The sequence below is a fragment of the Canis lupus genome, chromosome 20, assembly GCF_011100685.1.
Source record: "Canis lupus familiaris isolate Mischka breed German Shepherd chromosome 20, alternate assembly UU_Cfam_GSD_1.0, whole genome shotgun sequence".
In the NCBI taxonomy this organism is placed as follows: Eukaryota; Metazoa; Chordata; class Mammalia; order Carnivora; family Canidae; genus Canis; species Canis lupus.
The window spans coordinates 48459559-48481980 of NC_049241.1; the positions used below are offsets into that span (position 1 = coordinate 48459559).

General features: G+C 44.5%; 2 protein-coding genes across 3 annotated transcripts in view; one reads left to right on the top strand and one right to left on the bottom strand.

The window, feature by feature from the left end:
- Nucleotides 1–1214, top strand: part of ADGRE3 (adhesion G protein-coupled receptor E3) — a 39312-nt gene extending 38098 nt beyond the window's left edge. Inside the window, 1 exon segment of the mRNA NM_001038666.1 lies at nt 723–1214. Coding sequence (NP_001033755.1) covers nt 723–731 — 9 coding nt within the window. The 3' untranslated portion in view covers nt 732–1214.
- Nucleotides 1215–7150: 5936 nt separating this feature from the next.
- On the bottom strand, nt 7151–20496 carry CLEC17A (C-type lectin domain containing 17A). Of its 2 annotated transcripts, none has more exons than XM_038567034.1 (12): nt 20366–20496; nt 20144–20217; nt 18185–18217; nt 18044–18094; nt 17921–17962; nt 17709–17750; nt 16799–16930; nt 16651–16713; nt 14743–14838; nt 14382–14533; nt 13465–13574; nt 7151–9944 (listed from the first exon to the last, which is right to left on the bottom strand). In XM_038567034.1, exons 2-12 carry the CDS (start codon nt 20178–20180, stop codon nt 9812–9814), a joined length of 891 nt encoding a protein of 296 aa, XP_038422962.1. In that variant the 5' UTR covers nt 20181–20217; nt 20366–20496; the 3' UTR covers nt 7151–9811. The 2 variants fall into 2 exon arrangements, with proteins under 2 accessions (XP_038422962.1, XP_038422961.1); XM_038567033.1 differs by having other exon boundaries at nt 20144–20224; nt 20366–20475.
- Nucleotides 20497–22422: the final 1926 nt, after the last annotated feature.

A 22422-nucleotide genomic window follows, 5' to 3' on the forward strand; every position in this document is an offset into this window, starting at 1 on the left:
AGGACCCCAGGATCACAACCTGAGCCAAAGGCAGACGCTCAACCACTGAGCCAACCACACATCCCATAATTGTATCTTTGAAAGGGGAATATATATAAATATATTAGCTCCCTGTAAGAAATACATTGACTTTAATTAAAAGAATGTTAGGTTTGTATTTTTCTAGGCACAGGATATGATTTAAAAGCTAAAAGAAAGAAAAGAGAAAAAAGAAAACACCAAAATTCTTTCACTCTCCATGGACAAATTTGCCCTTGGGTTACATTTCTAGCACTGTTCCCTAGAAACTTGCTAGCATTGAAAGGCCAGTTGTGTAACCAGGCAATATTGTTTGTATAAAAAATCATGTTTGACTGGGCAGGGAGTTGTGTGAATGAACCATCAATAGTAGAAAGGAAATGACAGCTTTGGGCTTCTTGCATACCATGACTCATAACGAGGCCAGGAATCTCTGTCCTCTTGGGCTCCCATAGGAGGTATTGGTTTTCTTGTGGGGCTTGGGAATTTAAACCAAACGCTAACTTGTATGTGGTAAAAATGATATTTGTTGAGTTCTACAATGTGTCAAGATACCGTGGTGGGCAATGGACATACAAAAGGAACAAGACCAGCACAGTCTGCCTCCATGGGCCTTAGAGTTTAGCTTTTCTTCATAGATACAAACCAACTTAAATTCTGGAGCAGGATACTGTGTCTGAATTTTTTTTTAATTCTTCATCTAGGAATTTTGAGAAGTCTTCTCATATAAGCTGAAGAAGGCCAAACCTTACCTAGGATTCCAAATGCTAAGAGATCATGTCATACTTGCCCGCTGAATGGAGCTCCTGTCACCAGGGACTTACTAACAAGCTCTGAACTAACCACAATAACCCAGTTTTTGACCTGTTTGATCAGACACCATTGTTAACTCTCCAGATGACCTCAAGATTATTACCCTCTAACTGCAATAATAAAAAACACACCTACCAGCAACATGACAGATCCCACTGTGCCCATTTTAAGAAGGAAAAGAGGTGGCATTCTGATTCCTAGAAGCCTTCTCTTCTTCTCTTGAAACACCTTGACCCCAGGTCAGCTTGCTTACCAGTCCCGTAATTACCTTAACCCCATAAAACCCTGACAATGAGACCTAATCGGGGAGAAGGTGCCTTTCGAACATGAACTCCTCTTCTCTGTTTTCTGGCCGTTGAATAAATTACCTGTTTGCCATCAAATACTGTTTTGTTATTTGACTACTTGGCAAACGGTATTGAGTAGGCAAAGAGCCTACCACTTCAGCAACATTCTCTGCCTTTAATCTACTTCTGCTTTTTATCTCTGTTTTGTTGGTGATGGTAGTTTATTTTGTTACATCTTTACATCCTTACATCTACCTTCAATCTAAACAGCTTTTGTGGGGGGATGTTTTTCCAGAGCAGGTGAAGAGAAAATATTCAAACTAGAACATTCGACTCCACTTGGAAAGTCATGCCCATGAATCTGGTTGGTTTGGTGAAGAACAAAGCTGAGGATGAGGGAAATTATTACAGCTGGCTAGAAAAGATTTAGGCTTTATTTCCTGAAATGTTTGTTCTGCATATTTGGCTCTCAATAAATGTATGTTGCATTGGATTTCCCTTCACTATGATGTGTTCAGCCAATGCTTGTCCCTGGATGCCCAAATCATGGCCATTGCAAATACTCTTTTGATGTTTTGTTAAGAAGGAAGCCCCTTGAAAGGAGAAAAAATGACTGGGAAATATCAGAAAGGGAGACAGAACATGAAAGACTCCTAACTCTGGGAAACGAACTAGGGATGGTGGAAGGGGAGGTGGGCGGGGGGTGGGGGTGATTGGGTGACGGGCACTGAGGTGGACACTTGATAGGATGAGCACTGGGTGTTATTCTATATGTTGGCAAATTGAACACCAATAAAAAATAAATTTATTAAAAAAAAGAAAAGAAAATACAAAAAAATAAAAAGAAGAAGAAGGAAGCCCCTTTCAAGGCCTTTCCTCACATTCTTACACTCATTCATCCTGACCTTGCTCTTTAAACTCATTCAGTCCTTCTGACCATCAACCTCTCCCAAGCCTCCAGTTTTACCTCCTTTCTTATCCAGGCTCAATCTCATGATCAACCATGTCAAATTATTTTCTCCTATACTTTCAACACCTTGCTCCCTTGTTCTTATTCTTTAACTACTTGGGAAAACCTCAATCCAGGACCAATCCAACAATGGCAGTACTGCAGATTGTCTGCTCAGCAGTCATCACCAAATCATATGCTCCTTATTAAAAAAACCTTGGTTGTTTGCAGATTTGGGATGGTGATATGCTTGGACACGGGGGGCCAGTTAAAATTGGTCTAAGCCCAGTAATTCTCAACTAGAGGCAATCCCCCACCCCTACTAGGACATTTGACAATGTCTAGAAACACTTTTTGTTGTCATGACTGGAGAAAGATGGGAAATGCTACTGGCATCTATGTGGTAAAGGCCAGGGATGTTGCCAAACATCATAAAATGCATAAGACAGCCCCCACATAGACACAACAAAGGATATCAATCCCTAAATGTCAGTAGTGCTGAGATTGAGAAACCCTGGTCTAAATTAACCATAGTGATCATATTTTTATTTGTTAAAGATTGTTTTAGGATGGGTACATTTGGACCAATTCTACACAATGGGATATAATAAATACCTACTGGAAAATACTTTTTCTCCTTAATAAAAGAAGGAAAACTCAAGGGAGCCTGGCCATGACTTCCTGGTTTGGACCATTACACAATAATATGATGCTTGGAGAGAAGGTAAATACTGAGAATGGGAGAGTGGAAAGATGGAAATAATTTGGGCTTTTATGACATTGCTGAGCTACTAAACCGAACTTCCAGCTTCCTTCTATGTGAGACAAATTGTTGAGCCACTTTGGGTCAGGTAATGTTACTTCCAGTTCAAAGCATCTTTCCTTCGGAACAAACCGCATCTCTTAACCACTTCTCCACCAGGCCAGTGAGATCCCAGAATCACTTATCTTGGAGTCATTATAAATATATGCTTTCTGATCTAAACAAGACTCTCCACGCTACCTGGAACTTGCTCTTCCTATCCCTAGTCAACTTCCCCTTGTGGAAGGTTACAGGTTTTCAGTTCCTTCCTCAATCCTCATAACCTTTCCCTCTATGTTTCCTCCTACTTCACAGAGATGATAAACACCAGCTGATGAAAACAACCTCAACTTCCTGATATTCTTTACAAATATATCCACATCCATACCCGCCCTTACTTCCTTCCCTCATTGATTCCCATAGTCCTCTCATCCAATCTTCCACAATAGCAAAGGGGTCCCTCCTCGTGTTTAAAGCTAACCCTTTGCTCTGTGATTTGCTCATCCCCTCCTGCCTGTTTGGAGACCTTTTTCTACTGATATCTTCTCTCTCTGTCTTAAGTCTTCCACCTCCCTGAGATCCTCTCTCCTGGTTCTTCCCCAATGGTATTTAAATATGATAATAATAATTTAAAAAGTCAGGAAATTTTTTCTGCAAAGGGCCAAATAACAAATATTTTAGATTTTTCAGAGTATGTGTATGTGGGTGTGGGTGTCCCTTAGAAATGTAACATTCATTTCTAGCTCACTGGCCATACAAAAACAGGTTGCCCTCAGGATTTGACACACACACAAACACACACCACCGCCATGCTATAGTTTGCTGGCTCTTATGCAAAAAAAAGAGAAATGGTAGATTCCAGGAAAATGGCCACTTGTACTTTTCTCAATTCCTCTTAACCCCCTACACTAATATATCTACCTCTTTGAACCAAAAGTCTGCTGAGGCCAATGACAGCTGGGTAAGGATGAGGGTGGTATCTCTAGGGGAATCCCCAAAGGAAAATCTGGGGTTGAAATGTAGCCCCATGCAGCAGGTGGAGAGTCCCAAGACAAGCTGAAGAGCATTCAAGGATAAAGACCAAACACCATCCATCCCAGGAAGAGTCTGGCCCACAGGAGTCCATGGACCTTCTAGGATAGGCCAGCATCACTCCTGTGTGTGTGTATGTGTGTGTGTGCACACACGTGCGTGCAATCCTTCCAAGAACTCCAAGAGGAGCCCTGATCCTAAATCTAGAAGATAGCAAGGAAACTGGGGAGCAATGAGGTGCCTCTGCACACCTGCCTAGTATGCATGTGTATTTCTTGGGGGGGAGAATCCATCCCCTCCCATCACTTGGGAAACTGCCCTTGCTTAGAGTTCTCAACCCCAGGGTCTGAGCCCCAAGAAAAAATGGCAACACCAAGAGGTCTCAGCAACTGAAAGAGGATGGTCCAATGTAATTGAAATTCATCAAAATAGAGTTGCTGAAGTTGACGGACAACTTAAAACAAGAATAATTCCAATAAGAATTGAACATAATCACAAAAGAATGCAAGGAGATTCCAGTGTAGTACCAAACTGCTCTATGGAACTAAGTAAAAATGGAATAGAGGTGCCTGGGTGACTCGGTTAAGCAGCTGACTCTTGTTTCCAGCTCAGATCATGATCTCACAGTAATAGGACTGAACCCCACATCAGACTCTGCACTCAGATTCTCTCTCCCTCTCCCTCCAGCGCTCTCTCTCTGTCTCTCAAATAAATAAATATATAAAATATTAAAATAAATAAATAAATAGGATGGAATAATTAAAAAGAGAATTTTTTCTGGATGAATTAAAGAGTGCAGTCACTATGAAGAGCCAAATTAGTGGCTTGGAAGACCACGTGGACGAAATCTCTCAAGGAACAGAGCAAAATGCCAAAAGATGAAAATTATGAAGGAAAAAAATTAGTCTGGGGGTCTCAAGAGATCTGATATAATAGTAATAGGGTCATAAAAAAAATAGTAATAGGGGGTTTGGGAAGAGTAGGGCGGAGGCATTTGGGTCCCTTCTACCCAAAAAAAACCCTCCCTTCCACAATTACCTCTCTCTTTCTCCCTCTCTCCCCACCCCCTTCACAGTCAAAATTCTGGGGAAAAGTTGTTTACACTCTGCTGTCCCTGCTTCCTCCCACTCTTTCACTGTTCAACCACCACAGTCTGATTTCTGCCTCTAACACACCCAGGATTGGCTTAATGTCCCAAATGCTTCCTCAAGGCTAAAAATAGATGCTTGTCAATCTTTTCTAACTTGACCTTTGGGTCACACTTGACTGCATTGGTCCTCTTTTACTCTTTTTTTTTTTATAATCACTTATTTTTATTTTTTCCAGGTTTGTTGAAGTATAATTAATAGATAAAAATTGTACTACGTGATGATTTGATCTACATATACATTATCCCCTTTCTTTCTTGAGGCTTTCTCTTTTCTTGGTTTTCCTGGTGCCATGCTATCTTATAAGGGTGGTCAACTTATCCCAGTTAGCCCAGGATTTTCCAGCTTTAGCATTGAGTGTCCCACGTCCTAGGAACCCCTCTATCCCTGGCAAACCAGAACCATATCACAAGGTCATCTTCTCCCGTCCCAGTGTGTCTCAATTTGTGCTCCCCCAAGGGCAAACTCTGAGAGAAGGATTCAAGTGTAAGCAGTTTATTTTGGAGGTGATCCCAGGAAAGACCAGCAGGAATGTGAAAAGTGATTCAGGGAAAGAAAGGCAGCCAGTACAAGATGTGTTCAAAGTGTGTTATTGAGCGGCTACCACTTAGGCAATGGAAGCTTAATCCCAGTGGGTACCTCTGGGTGACACACCTCAAACTCATCTAAGGGATAAGGGAGTTGGGGTATGTGTACACCTAGTCCAGGCTTTGGTTGAGAGCTATTCTAGAAAGCATTTCCCCACTGTCACTTCTCACCTGACTTGTACCAGGCCAGGAAGACTCTGGGGGCAGCTGCTGGCCATTAGAAGTCACTGAAAATGTGAGGATCAAGAATATTGATGGGCATGACTACATCTGCTACACACAAGATTCCATTCTTGAACTTCAGCAAAAGTTCATAAAACACCCAAATCTAAATGTGTTCAGGTGTGTCTGGCTGGCTCAGTTGGCAAAACATGCAACTCTTGATCTGAGTGTTGTGGATTTGAGCCTCACATTGGGTGTAGAGATCAATTAAAAATAAAAAATATAAATAAACAAATAAATGTATGTAAGGGGATGCCTGGGTGGCTCAGTAGATTAAGCACCCGACTCTTGATTTCAGCTTATGTCATGATCTCAGAGTCTTGGGATTGAGCCCTGCATCAGTCTCCATGCTCAGTGGGATGTCTGCTTTGGGATTCTCTCTCTCCCTCTCCCTCTCCTCTTCCTCCTGCTTATACTCTCGCTTCTCTCAAATAAATGAATCTTTTAAAAAATGTTTTAAGATTTTATTTATTTGAGAGAGAGAGAATGTACAGAGGAAAAAACAGACTCCCTGCTGAGAAGGGACCCTGACATGAGACTCGATCCCAGGACCCTGGGATCATCACCCAAGCCGAAGGCAGACACGTACCTGACTGAGCCACCCAGTGCCCCTAAAATTTTATAAAGAAATAAACATATGTGTTATAAGCATTTTTTTTCTTCCTTAGCTCTACTTGCTTAAGTTGAAAACTTAGGGGTAATTCTTTACTACCTTCTTTCTCTCATACCCTACATCCAAGCCATCAGCAAATGCCATTAGCTTTATCTTCAAAACAGATTCATTTTCTTCCTACCTGATCCCCTTCCTCTCCCATCTACGTTATCATTATAGCCCCAGGAAGGCCACATAGATCATTATCAACAGACCCAGAACTCCATTCCTAGTCTGCCCAGAATATCTGTTCCACCACACCACACCACACTATTCCTTTCCCATAATTGCCAGCCAAGATAAGAGCTACAAGGTTGGGGTCCTCAGGGATAATTCAGGTTTGCAGAAGTCCCTTGAAATGTGGCAGGTGCTGCAGAAAGAAATCAACATTTGTAGGCATAGACTGAGTCCAAATACCAGCTCTGCCACTTACCCATCTCATTCATTTGGGGAATATAAATAATAATAAATAATAAATAATAGTGAAAGGGAATAGAAGGGAAGGGAGAAGAAATGGGTAGGAAATATCAGAAAGGGAGACACAACATAAAGACTCCTAACTCTGGGAAACGAACTAGGGGTGGTGGAAGGGGAGGAGGGCAGGGGGTGGGGGTGAGTGGGTGATGGGCACTGAGGGAGGCACTTGGCGGGATGAGCACTGGGTGTTATTCTGTATGTTGGCAATTTGAACACCAATAAAAAATAAATATATTATTTTTAAAAAATGACAATGGGCAAGCCTCAGTCTCCCTAGCTATAAAATAGGGTTGTAATGACCTCACAGTGTCATTGAGAAGATTCAATGGGAGCTACTGTTTATCTAGCACACAATATATGCTTGATAAACTGTGGGTTTTGTTATCTTTATCCACCAAGAATATCCAACCTTTGCTCCCCTAAACCCAAGGTGGTAAAGGGGACCTTCATACTTATCTCTCTACCTAAAATTATACAATCATGAGAGATGTGGAAGGGAGATAGGTGATAGGTTTGAGCCAGGTGCCCTGTGGAACACCCCCAGCATGACTCAAAGATGTGAACACAGCCCTATTTCCTCATTTTTCAATACACTGGGGGAAGCTGAAGTTTCCTCTTCTGAGATGAAGGAACTTCCCCTGACCCAAATAAACAATCACTTGGACCAACAGCACCCTAGGTAGAGGGCTTAGAACAGGATGCCCACCCACTCTGCAATCTATGGGGTACATGGGGGACTGTTTTCAGTATTGGTGAGTTGGGGCAGGTGTGGAGGTGGAAGGAGGCAAACAGACACGGAAACAAGAAGTGAAGTGAAAGCTAACCTCCCCCACTGCCCTTCTGCTCAGAGCCTCCTTGCCGTAATCACCTGCTCTCACTCAATGCAAGGATTCTGCTACTCATCAAGGGTAGCTGTTGGTCAATAAATTGATCAGGTTGGAAAATGTCTACCTACCTTTGAATACAATTCAGAGATTTTCCAAAGGGATTGTTGTGTTACATTGTGTTCAACTGCAAAGTAGAACCAGCCCCATAGGGGGGGTTTTCATTGTCATAATCACTGGAGGAGCACCAATTAGTGGGTATTAGAGGCTGAAATGACGTCTCCCCTAAAATTCACATGTTGAAGTCCTAACCCCCAGTACATCACAATGTAATGTATTTTGAGGTAGAGTCTTTAAAGAGGTAATGAATAAAAATGAAGTCATTACAATGGGCCCTAATGCAATACGACCTGCGTCTTCATAAAAAGAAGAGATCAGGGGATACCTGGGTGGCTCAGTGGTTGAGCGTCTGCCTTCAGCTCAGGGTGTGATCCGGGGTCCTGAGATCAAGTCCCACATCTGGCTCCCCATGGGGAGCCTGCTTAGCCCTCTACCTTAGCCCTTAGCCCTCTTAGAGACTACCTTAGTCTCTGCTTCTCTCTGTTATCTCTCATGAATAAATAAATAAAATCTTTTTATAAAATAAAATAAAAAGAAGAGAATAGGACACAGATACACACAAGGGGAAGTCCATGTGAAGACACAGGGAGAAGAGGGTCATCTAGAAGTCAAGGAGAGACCCCTCACCAGAAACCAACTACTTTGACACTTTGATCTCTGACGTCAGCCTCCAGAACCATGAGATAACAAATTTCTCTCACTTAAGCCAGTCTATGGTGCTTTATTATGGCATCCCCAGCAAACTAACACAGTGGGCAAGTTCACGCAGTGAACATAGTTCACACAGTGAACTGACATTTTGAGTACTAACATTGCACGAGCTAATAGCCCAAGAAGGTCCACTCAGAAGTAAAATGAATTACTTCATCAAAGATCTTTACAAACCACAAACAGCCTAAAGGCACATGCAGGTAGATAGCTCCACTGCTGTCCTGAGAATCTGACCACACATTAAGTCTTGCTTTTCAGCTGGTCTGCTTTCTAGAAGTTTCACAAGTCTTGGAAGAGGCCTGATTCTGTCACCTTAGTTGGGCAAACCTCACCTGGGACATTGAGAAAATTGCCTGTCAAGAATAATTTTTCCCCACCTGCTTCCCAGAAGCTGCTCCACATCAGGCAGGCATTAAGGGAGCCCTGTCCCAGCACACCATGGTCCAGTGGAACCAGGGTATTTTCAGCTCCAGCTCAGTCATTGTCAGACCCAGAGCCCTCAGGGCCAGCACTGCTTCCTAAGAGCCACATTCAGGGACTTGGTGAGCTTCCTCAGACCCCAGAACTAGGAGACAACCTCTAAGACCCAGTACCCCTCCAGCTCACTACCTGCTACAGACTGCATTGTGTGCCCTCACTCAATTCATTTGTTAAATCCTAAGCCTCAATGTGATGGTATAAGGAGGTATTGCCTTTGGGGGGGGGGGGGGTGATTAGGTCATGAGGATAGAATTCTTGTGCCCTTATAACAAGGACCCCAGAGAGCTCTCACCCTTTCCAGGATGAGAGAACACCACATGAAGATGGCCATCTATGAGTCAGAAAAGTGGGCCCTCACTAAACACTGTGCCTTGATCTTGGACTTCCCAGCTTCTATAACCTCAATAAATAAATCTGTTGTTTATAAGCCATCCAGCTTACAGTATTCTGGTATAGCAGCCTGAACAGACTAAGACATCATCTGATTGAACAAGCCTTCAAGTCCTCGTAGAAATGCTCTCACTTGCACCCTGGGGGACTTGCAAAATCCAAGCTCCTGGTTGCATCTTAGGTATAACCATGTCGGTCCATGGAGAGGTAGAATCTTCCGTGGAAAGGCAGGAGGTACTCATTACCCAAGAGCCAAGGGGCACTCGGTACAGACCCACACCCACCCCCAGCTGTGGGGTTCAACAGGAACATTTCCGCTCACAAATCCAATATGTGGTCTTGTCACAAGACAGATCATTCCAGGTGCCCCCTTTGTTCATGCTGGCACAGTCCTCATCATGGAGGTTGTTGGGTTCCTCTGGGTCCCAAAAGCTGGAAGGAGGAAAAGTGGACATGGGGAGGGATGAATAGGTGGAGCACAGGGCAGAGGGGAGTATTTCAGAGCATTATATGTGATACTCTGACAGTGGATACATGACATTGTACAACACTTGGAATGGACCACAATGTAAATTCTGGATTTGAGTTGATAATAATATATCCATGTGATTCACCAATTATGACAAATGTGCTGCACAGAATGCAAGAGGTTAATATGAGGGGAAACTGTGCAGGAGAGAAGGAATATAGGAAATATTTCTCTGTACCTTCTGTTCAAATTTTCTGTAAAGAATAGTCTATTAATTAAAGAAAGAATATGGCGGGGGAGGGGGGAGAGGAAAGGCCTTCATGGTTCAAGGCTCTCCCATCCTAATCATCTCTTCAGCTTTTCAGAATTACCTAAAGCTGCCATTCTACCCCCTTCATACCCAGTTTGTCTGCCTTAAATCAGCCCCACCTCCCCATTCACCAGGACAGTCTCCTGCTCCTGAATCCATTTCCTGCATCTGCTGTCAGTTTCTACCTCCTCTTACAAAGAATCCTTCCTTCGCCCCACCAATTCTCCCAACCTTCCAGGTACTGTAATGTCTTAGATCATATTCCCTTAAAGTGGAGACTGCTTTGGCGATTCAGGTGCATGAGATTTATTAAGGGATACTCTCAGGAGAGAAGGAGCAGAAGAAGCAGGATGGGCCAAGGGTAGGAGTTGAGCAGGGATGTGGGTTCAGCCCAATCTGATCTGACTGGGAGCTGTGGAGTATAAGCAGCACCACAGGGTTGTCTGGACTTGTGACAAAGGGTCCAGGCTTCTCTCAGCTGCTCGTTGGCTATGGGCTGACCCCACTGGCAGTGGAGAAATCTTCTAGATGGGCAGACCTCCATTCAACAGAGGAAAACTCTCTAGAGAAAGCATAACGCGAGCCTTTAGCAGCCCTAGCCCCGCTAGGGGAGGGCCACACCACGCCATCTCTATTCACAGAGCTGTGCCTTCTTCCAGGAATCTTTTTTTTTTTTTTTTTAGATTTTTATTAATTTATTTCAGAGGGAGAGAAAGAGAAAGAAAGAGAACAAGTGGAAGGGGCAGAGGGAGAGACAATCTCAAGCAGACTTCATGCTGAACACAGAATCCAACAGGGGGCTGGATCTCACCACCCTCATGACCTGAGCTGAAACCAAGAGTCAGACATTTAACCAACTGCGCCACCCAGGCACCCCATTCTTCCCAGAATCACTAATAAAAACTGAGATCCCCTGCCAGAACACTAATATCCCTAATATATAAAGAGCTCTTAGAAATAAATAAAAAGGGGCACTTGAGTGGCTCAGTGGTTGAGCATATGCCTTTGGCTCAAATCATAATCCCAAGATCCTGGGATCTAGTTCCACATCAGGCTCCCCACAGGGAGCTTGCTTCTCCCTCTGCCTATGTTTCTGCCTCTCTCTGTGTCTCTCATGAATAAATAAATAAAATCTTTAAAAAGAAAGAAAGAAGAAAGAAAGAAAGAAAGAAAGAAAGAAAGAAAGAAAGAAGAAAGAAAGAAAGAAGAAAGAAAGAAAGAAGAAAGAAAGAAAGAAAGAAAGAAAGAAAGAAAGAAAGAAAGAAAGAAAGAAAGAAAGAAAGAAGAAAGAAAGAAAGAAAGAAAGAAAGAAAGAAAGAAAGAAAGAAAGAAAGAAAGAAAGAAAGAAAGAAAGAAAGAAAGGGCAGCCCGGGTGGCTCAGCAGTTTAGCACCGCCTTCAGCCCAGGGTGTGATCCTGGATATACTGGATCAAGTCCCATGTCGGGCTCCCCGCATGGAGCCTGCTTCTCCCTCTGCCTGTGTCTCTGCTTCTCTCTCTCTCTCTCTCTCTCTCTCTCTGTCTCTAATGAATAAATAAAATCTTTAAAATAAATAAATAAACAAAGAAGAAAAAAATCCCAGTATAAAAATATACCAATGATGTGAATAAACACTTCACGGAAAAGTCACTACCTAAAGCTATTAAACATATGAGAAGATGCTCAATCTCAGTCATTATAAGAGAAATGCAAATTAATACTATATTGTGATTCCATTTTCACCTACAATTTAGCCATCAAAATTACAAAAATTGGATGAATTTTTTGTGAAGAAAACCATAGTCAAGCCAGTGAAAGAATAAATTGGTATAACCACTATGGGGGGCAATTTGTTAGCAACTACTCAAAACCCAAATACATACACTCTGAGAAAGTAACACATAACAGCTAAGAGTATAGACTTTAAAGCTAGGTTGAAAGCACATGAGAAAATGCTCCGCATGACTTGCCATCAAGGAAATACAAATCAAAACCACAGTGGGATACCACCTCACACCAGTGAGAATGGGGAAAATTAACAAGACAGGAAACAACAAATGTTGGAGAGGATGTGGAGAAAAGGGAACCCTCTTACACTGTTGGTGGGAATGTGAACTGGTGCAGCCACTCTGGAAAACTGTGTGGAGGTTCCTCAAAGAGTTAAAAATAGACCTGCCCTACGACCCAGCAATTGCACTGCTGGGGATTTACCCCAAAGATACTGATGTAGTGAAACACCGAGACACCTGCACCCCGATGTTTCTAGCAGCAATGTCCACAATAGCCAAACTGTGGAAGGAGCCTCGGTGTCCATCGAAAGATGAATGGATAAAGAAGATGTGGTCTATGTATACAATGGAATATTACTCAGCCATTAGAAATGACAAATACCCACCATTCGCTTCAACGTGGATGGAACTGGAGGGTATTATGCTGAGTGAAGTAAGTCAATCGGAGAAGGACAAACATTATATGGTCTCATTCATTTGGAGAATATAAAAAATAGTGAAAGGCTGAGAGGGGCACTTGACGGGATGAGCACTGGGTGATATGCTATATGATATGCTAAATATCACTGTCTGATATGCTATTTTGTATGTATATATAAAATAAATAAAATAAAATAAAATAAAATAAAATAAAATAAAATAAAGGTAGGTTGGTTGGCATTGCCACCTGCTAGCTCTCTGACCCGAGGCAGGTTGGTTAACCTCTCTGTGCCTCAGCCTCCTTATCTTTGAAATGGAGATGATAGAAATAAAATAAAATAAAATGGAGATGATAATAATACTTTCCTTATAGGATTTTTTAAAAGATTAAATAAATGGGTTAATATATGTAAAGTACAGAGAGTCAGAGACAGAGACACAGAAATTCTGCTCATCCTTTTGGCAAATCAAAAGCTTCCTTTTCCTCCTGCCCTGTAGCCACCCTTCTTTTCTCCAACTCCTCACCCCACCCCAAACCATTGACCTGTGGACATGTTGTATTTGATCAGTTGTGCTAAAAGGAGATATTACAATGGAGGAACATTTCAAAGGTACAAAGACCAGAAGCCCTGTAGGCAAAACAAAATTAAAAAATGACCTTGGGCCTCCTCTTTCCTGCCTGACCTGGGATTCTAGAGAATCTTCTAGCTTGGACTGTACAAAGACCCACAGGGAGCAGAGGCGCCAAGAGCCCTCAATACTTGCCTCAGAGTGACAGGTGACCCATCCAGCCACTTCCAGTTCCCTTCATGGTCCCTGTCATTCAGCCCCAGCCAGTACACCCGTGGAGAGCCATGAGCCTTGGCCACAAAATTCTGCAAGTACAAACTCCACTCAGCCACCAGTTCGACTACATCAAATATAAATGGTCTAAAAACAGCAATTCAGAGCCAGAACTTGTCAGATTGAATTTAAAAACCAAGACCCAACTATATGCTGTCTACAAAAAAAAAAAAAAAAAAAAAAAAAAAAAAAAAAAAAACACTGAAAATAATGACACGGAGAGACTAATGTAAAAAGATGGGGAAAAATAAACCATGGCAAACATCTGGGCTCAAATCCCAGCTCTGTACTGTGCCTCAGTTTCTTCATCTGTGAAGTAAAAACCATGGACAAATGGTTTTACTATCTAGCTGTGGTAGCATCAAATCATTGCAGTTGCTTACAAAATGCCAATTCTGCTCCACAGGTAGGACTATTTTCCTACCGCCCAAAAGCATAGGAGGACTCGCCTTGTGAGCACAAGTAAGTGGAAGCTTTCAGAGTTGCCTTTTACCATCGAGCGACGGGGACTGTCTGTTACTTCAGCATAACATAACATCTCCTGACTCACACACTAATTTACAGGGTTATTGTGAGGATTATGTTCATGTAAGATGTAACATGTTTGGAGTGCAGCCTGGAGAATAGAAAGTGCCATGGTTTTATCTCCAGGTTAGAGAAAAAACAGAAACTCGGGATAAGAAACACAATCAGGATTTGAACTCAAGTAGAGCCTGTCTTCTTAACCTTGCTATTAAAAGTCTTAGTGGCTCAAAGGCAATTCCAATTTCTCTCCATGCAGACCAGGGAAGGCTATGTGAATCCCACTGGTTCTCAAGGGCTCGGAAGGGACAGATCACCTGTTCAGCAAAGCTACTGATGATGACCAAGTGAGAGTAATTCTCCTGGCAGAACTTCCGGGCTTCATCCCAGGACTTGGTGCTTGGGGAGAAGTAGTAACACTTGCCCTCAAAGGGAAGCCAACCCTCCGGGCAGGTGACCCTGGTACACTCTGGGGACAGAAGAGGATGCTGTCAGAATGGCCCGCAGAGTCAGAGTCATGTACATAATGTGCCATATACAGTTGTGCAGGCTGTGCACTGCTCAGCTCCAGGGGCAACATTCAGATAGACTGCACTGAGAATTGCCCCCATGGATTTGTGCAGTGTGCCAGCTCTGTCATGCCCCCCATCTCAGGGTCGTTCACCAAGCCCCACTCACCTAATAAGCCCCGAAGTTCTCCTAGGGACTTGTTGGTGTTAGTTCTTACATGGTCAATGTCCTTCTTCAGGCCAGCTAGTCCTGCCATGCCAGTCACTGTCAGCAGAGATGGGCTGGAAGGTTAGAAACCCAAACCTTCATCTACTCACCCATCCACCATGGACTGCAAGCACACCAGACAGAAGTAAGATCTGTGCCAATCCCACCCCTCACCCTCTTTCTAGTGGGTGGTAGTAGAACTCAAAATGACACACACAGTGCCTATAGGGTCCTAGAGTGGTTCAGAGGGACTGATGGCCTTGAGGAAGAGTGGAGATGGTGGACTTCCTGGATGAAGTGGATCTTGTTTTTCTTTAATTTTTATTTATTTGTTCGTGAGAGACAGAGAGAGAGAGAGAGAGAGAGAGAGAGAGGCAGAGGGAGAAACAGGCTCCATGCAGGGAGCCCGATGTGGGACTGGAGCCCAATGTGGGACTCAATCCCAGGTCTCCAGGATCATGAGCTGGGCAGAAGGCAGATGCTAAACCGCTGAGCCACCCAGGGATTCCCAGGAGGTGGGTTTTGAAGGAAGATGGTGACTCAGTATCTGTGAAAGGGAGAGGGAGACTCCACAGGCAGGGGTCACCTTGAAAGCCAAAGTGCACGGGCAAGTGTGCTGGAGAAGGCTATAGTGGTAGAGGTCAAGGCAAACCTTACAGGAGCTAAAGTTCAAAGTAGGATGAGGTCCGATGTCCAGGGCCTTGAATGCTAAGCCAAGAGTTCCGTGTTGGACTCTGGGCAGTGAGAAGCCATCAGTGGGTTTTAAGCAGAAGAGTGGCTTGATCTGAGATGCGCACAGAAGGCATGCCCATAGGATGGAACAATTTTCAGACTTCAACAATCATGGTGAAGGCCATGCCAGCCCAGAAGACTTCTCTACAACTAATGTGTATATTCCCACTACTCCTACACAAACGTGCCTTCTTCCAGCCTGACACCCTTCTCTCTTACCCACTGCCATTCCCAATCCATCTCCAGGTCCAATCAGTTTTACCACCTAAACCTTTCTGCTCCACCCATTTCTCTCCATCCTCATGGCCACAACTCTCAGCCACCATCACCTCCTACCTGTCCAACTGCACCACCCTCCTCCCTTGTACTTATGATGCTACCTCCTACCACAGGGCCTTTGCATATACCTGAAACCCTCAACGTCTCACGTGGTTTATTTTTTTCTCTTCCTTCACTCAGCGGTAGCATCCATTCTCTAGGGAAGCCCTGTATGACCCTCCCAAAGATAAGGTCAAGATCCCTATGAGATTTTTTTCGTAGAATCATCTACCTTTAGACTATTCATTGAGATTTGAAACTTTATATTCATTTGAGTGATAATTTGGTAAATGATTCTCAATACCTGTGCTGTCCAACAGAAATAAAATCTAAACCACATACACAATTTTAAATGTTCCAATGGCCACATATTCTAAGAGTCAAAAGAAGTGGGCAAAATTAATTTGAATATTATTTATTTATTCCAATCTATCCAAAGTATGATTTCAATGAGTAATCAATACTAAAGGTTATTATTATTAATATTGTTGAGGTATTTTGCATTCTTTTTTTGTAGCAAGTCTTTAACTTTGGTGTGTACTTTACAATTACTGTACATCTCAGTTCGGAATGACTACACTGCAAGTGCTCAATAGCCAGTGACTCATGGCCACCATATTGGACAGTAGAGGTCTAGACACACACACACATATGCACACACTCCACAGGAACAGGAACTATACCTGATATGTTTACTATCTTACCCATGTCCTGATACCTTGGCAACGATGGAATTGGAAATGGTCTTGGAGTTGGGTTTGAGGGGTCATGTTGGGTGTTCAATACACATGGCATGAAGGGTCAGTTGAAAGCACTCACCATTCTCTTGCCACGCCATCTGCTGAAAGGTCAATATCCTCAGCTCTTCCACCACCTCCTGGTCTATAAGGAAGAATCCATCTTGAGCCCAAGTCCTCTCATGCCCCATGATCAATCTCTCCCCATACCCCATCCTCTTTCTACTCACACTTAATCAGGGTCACAGCCAGACCAGTGCAACCCAGGAGCAGCGACACCACCACCAGCAGACACAGGTACACCACCAGTCTCTCCTCCTGGTAGCACCCAGGACACCTGGACTTCTGACTGAGCTGGGACGCTGGAATTGTTGGGGAATGAGGGTGGGGACAAAGAAACCAGTATTGGTGCTTCAGAGAATGAGAAAGAGACACTTGACCCTCTCTCCAAAAACAGAGGGACAGACATATATGGCCATGACTGTATCACCAGATGGGGTCAGCAAGAGAGTGTCAGGAGAAAAGAACCCTGAAGAGGTCCACAAGAGTACATACTGTGCTTCAGGGCCACCCCTCCCCAAATATAGCCCCCTCCCCATTTCCAAATGAAGCCACACCTCCATTCCCATCTCCACTTACAAATCCAACACCATCACCATAACCTAACACAACTACGCCCTAACCTAGAACACTGGAGAGAACTTACTGTGTGCCAAGCATCCTGTCACATCCTTATTATCTTATTGGATCCTTACCCTTATGACACAGATGTAACTATAATTCCCAGTTTGCAAATAAGTAAACTGAGGACCTCTCCAAGTCCAGTGCTGCTCCTAACATTTATGATACATGATCTAGACTCTCCAGCAGCCCCTGCCCAAGCTGCTCCCCATTCTAGGACCTTTGCATTGGGGACAGAGAATGTTTCCCATACCTCCTGGAAGTAGGAAGTGAGGCCTGAAGGGTATCAGGCAGTTACCCTGGGTCCCTCAGGATCTGGTCTAGATCAGAGAGGAGAAGCTTCCAAAGGAGACATTTCTCTGCTCCAAGGTCTCCTTCTGGGACTCTAGGTCTGAATCTAGCATACTTGCGACCATGAAAGAGAAGACAGAGGTACACCTGGAGGGCATGAGGACTTACTAGCTAGGGATGGCTGGAACGGAGGATGTGCCAGATTGACATCTGGGAGGAAGGGAGAGAAAGTTTATTCAAAAACTGTAGAAAGACTGTCTTCCAAGATCAATATCTCCCCCATCCCATCTGATTTGTTCTCTGGTCAGAACTGGGGAACTAGAGGGAGGACTTCCAGATGTCCCCTCCCAGGCTTCTTAAAGTGTTTTCCCACTGCTCACCCAGTTGAGGAGATGTGCGAGTGACAGGGGTGATGTCCAGGCCTAAGAGGTCAGAAAGACAATGGTTATGCAGACCAGGGCTTCATCCAGGTAAACCTAAAGGCCCCAGCCCTAGATTCTCACCTTTGATCTTTGGGGACTTGTAGGGAAGTGGGGGGTTCTCTGTTTTCTTTCCTGGGGGGGGAGGTGGGGGAAGAATTGTTGCTCAGGCCCAGAGCAGGATAAGCCAGCACTGGGTCTCCTGTACCCCCAGCCCCAGCTCACCTGCCCTCGGAGGCCTAGGTGGAGCCATTGAATCTGTGAAAGAGAAGGTCAGAATTAGAACTGGTCTGAGGGTCGGAATAAGATCAGAGGCAGTAATGGAACCAGGACTAAGACTAAAATGGAGGGCTAGGGATAGGGTTGAACATGAGAATTGAATTGGGGTCAGGGATGGGGACAGGATTAAGAAAGAGCGACCAATCATCCTGGATCACCCAGGGCTTGCCCAGTTTTAAAACTGGAAGTGACAGGCACTGAGGGGGGCACTTGATGGGATGAGCACTGGGTGTTATGCTATATGTTGGCAAATTGAACTCCAATAAAAAAAGAAAAGAAAAAAAATAAAACTGGAAGTCTCACATGCCAGGAAATCACTCAGTCCTGGGCAAACTAGGACAGCTGTTAACCCTAAGTTAAAGACACAAGTGAGTCTGGGCTAGAGTTGGAGTCAATGCTATGGTTGGATGAGGATGGGATTGAAGATGGGTTGGGCACAGTGATGGACATGGGAGTAGGATTGTGATTTCGGATGTGGTGGAGATAAAAATTGGGACTGGAGCTGCACTGGGGTATGAGGGGAAAGTCACAGTTAGGTTTTAGTTGTGTTGAAGTAAAATGATGACTTTGGATTTGGAAATAAAGATAGGGGTGGAGACTGGGCTGCAATTGGAGATGGGGAGGAGGCTAACTTTGGGGAAGGGGTGGCACTGATGATCAGTTGGTGGGGTCCCTCTTGGTGGTAGGTTTGAGGATTGTATTGGGACCAAGTGAGAGCCGGGAGACAAACAGCTGAGCCCAGTTCACCTCCTACCTCATTCTGGCCCCACAGTGCCCAGGGACCTCCCAGGTCAGTCTCATTCCTGATTAAGAAGTGATGGATGTGGGGATCCCTGGATGGCTCAGCGGTTTAGCCCCACCTTCAGCCCAGGGCGTGATCCTGGAGACCCAGGATCGAGTCCCACATCAGGCTACCTGCATGGAGCCTGCTTCTCCCTCTGCCTCTCTCTGTGTCTCTCATGAATAAATAAATAAAATCTTAAAAAAAAAAAAAAAAAGAAGTGGTGGATCCAGCACCGCACCCCTCATGGAATGGCCACTGTCCAAGGCTACCAACACAACACAGTCAACACTCAGGGGCCCTGATGGGAGTTGGCTCAGGGAAATCTCAAAGCATTAAGTCTTTTTTTAAAACCTTCACTTTTGGGATCCCTGGGTGGCGCAGCGGTTTGGCGCCTGCCTTTGGCTCAGGGCGTGATCCTGGAGACCCGGGATCGAATCCCACGTCGGGCTCCCGGTGCATGGAGCCTGCTTCTTCCTCTGCCTGTGTCTCTGCCTCTCTCTCTCTCTCTCTCTCTGTATGACTATCATAGATAAATAATAATAAAAAAAAAAAAAAAAAAAAAAAAAAAAAAAAAAAAAAAAAAAAAAAAAAAAACCTTCACTTTTATATCCACTTATCAGACTCTCGTTGAGCCCTGAGCCAGGCATGGAGCACCCAGGTCTAAAAGTCAATCTGGGCCCAGAGTGTGAATGCAAGGACGTTGGGGAGCCACTGGTGCACTCACAGTTTTATGAAACACCAGCTTTCATGTCTCAGGACCTTTGCATCCTCCACTTCTCTACTGGGCTTCTCTTCCTAACAAACTCCAACTTATCCCTTAAATCCCACTCCAATACCCCCTCCTCTGACCCCAATACTCCAATACTCCTACCACCTAATTCCCCTCAAGATTTCCTTATTCTCTTGATCGCTCCCTCCTCGGACCTGCTCACCTGAGGCTGTGCCAGAACTGCCTCTCCCATCAGAGAGATACTCCCACCAACATGGTACCTGGCACAAGCTGGGTACACAGGAGGCTGACTCTGTGTCTCTCATGCCCAGGTAATGTCCCTTGGGGACCCTGCTTTCCCCAGGCCACAGGCCACACATCCCTTCTCCTGGCTTCTGAGAAGTCCTCTTACCTGGCTTGGGAGGAAGGTCCTTATAGGGTGGTGCCATGTTTTCATAATCATCACCATCATCATTGTCCTCCTCTCTGGTCCCTTCCAGAGGAAAGGCAAATGAGAGCCCAGCCCATTCCCTCCTCTGTCCCTCAGGCCCCAGGTTCCAGCCACAGAGTGGGGATACTGTAATCTGGGTCCCGATCATCCCTGGCCCCCAGCTCAAGACTAGCCAGACCATACCTTGCAGGTCCTGGCACCCAGAGTTGGTGTACATGTACATGGCTGCAGCTAACACAGGAGCCTGAGAAGGGAGAACCAGAGCTTGGCAGCTTCTACCTCCTAAGCCTCCAGCTCAGGTGCCTGAGGCTTCTCTCAGTTCCCTTTTTCGTCAAAAGTCAAGTACATGCAAATCCACTTTGAGGGGAACCACCCAAACCATACACACACACACACACACACACACACACACACACACACCTTTCTTCCAGTTTGGATTCATACACAGAAGTGACAATGACAGTAACCCCTGCATTCTATCAGGCCCCAGGTGGAAAAGATGGATAAGCTCCTTCCTTCATGGAAATTTCCATCAATACAGGACAGACACTGAACTAGTATAAATATAGAAATAAACAATATGGTTTGGGTTTTTATCATATTTCCAATAGTCACTAAGCATTATTTAAAACACAGTAAGATAGGAGCACCTGGGTGGCTCAGTTTGTTGAGCACCTGAATTCAGTTCAGGTCATGATCCCAGGGTCCTGGAATAGAGTCCCATATCAGGATCCCTGCTGAGTAGGGAGCCTTCTTCTCTCTCTCCCTCTGCTGTTGCCTTGCCTGTGCTCTCTCGCTCTCTCTGACAAATAAAATCTTTGTAAAAAGTAAAAAACAATAAACTAAAACAGAGTAATGGGAGAGGTTGGGGCTAATGTAGAGAGATAAAGAGGGAGGGCCTCCTGGAAGTGACATTTGCAACAAAATGTTAAAGTGATAGGTGCTAAGTGCTCTCTCCTTCCACAGTGAAGTGCTGGGACACTGGTTCAGTTATCCCTGGCTGAATAATGATAGCAAGCTCTTATTATCTCGAAGTCTCTCTGGCTCTGAGTTCAAGAGCAGCTTAGCTGGGTAGTTCTGCCTCAGGACCTCTCATATGCACTCAAGAGGCTCCCTGGGGCTGCAGTCTCTGACGGCTGGGCTGAGGCTGGAGGATCTGCTTCCAAGATGAAGCGCTCTCTCCGAGGGCTGATCAAGTGTCCCTCAATGTGGCAGAGGCCAAGGTGGAAGCCTCTGCACCTTTTATGATTTTGCCATGCAAGTCACAAACTATGATCCTTTTTTCACATGAATCAGCTCAGTCATGGAAGGAGGGGACAACTCGAGGATGTGAACAAGAGGATATAAGGGTCATTGGGGGCTGGTCACCACAGTCATATACACAGAACTTGCAAAGGAAGGTTTTTCGTGTGAGCTTGACATGGACTGGAAGCTATTTAAAAAGTGAAAATTAAAGACAGAAGTCTGTCCACCCCACAGGTAAAGCAAGGGATGAGGATCTGACTCGTAACCAAAACAGCAAGAAGCAAAAGCATGGATTTAGGGGAAGGGGCTGCAGGAGGAGTGGTTGCATATTTCGATTCAGCACAGATGTGGGAGTTTCCTGTGAGCCAAGTGAAGGCGGTAAAACAACCAGGCTGGAGCCATTTGGAGAACTCATTTGGAGGGCAGCCTGCCTGTGTTTCCCCATAGGACCACCATCAGCCTTTGGGGTCAACGGCCTCAGAATCATCCATGACTCCTCTCTTCTCTCATTCCATGACTCTAGCAAATTGAATTTTCTTTTTTTTTTTTTTTTAATTTTTATTTATTTATGATAGTCACACACAGAGAGAGAGAGAGGCAGAGACACAGGCAGAGGGAGAAGCAGGCTCCATGCACTGGGAGCCCGACGCGGGATTCGATCCCGGGTCTCCAGGATCGCGCCCTGGGCCAAAGGCAGGCGCCAAACCGCTGCGCCACCCAGGGATCCCCAAATTGAATTTTCAAAAGATGACAGCAACAGTATCTCTTTCTGCCACGTGTTCTTATGTGATGTGACCTTCCCATTCCATCAAAAAGTAGAGTCTGGGGGCTTCCCTGGTGGCTCAGTCAGTTGAACATCCCCAACTCTTGATCTCAGCTCCAATCTCGATCTCAGAATTTTGAGTTCAGGCCCACGTTGGGCTCCACGCTGGGTGTAGATCCTACTTAAAAAATCTTTTTTTTATTTTTTATTTTTTAAAAGATTTATTTATTTA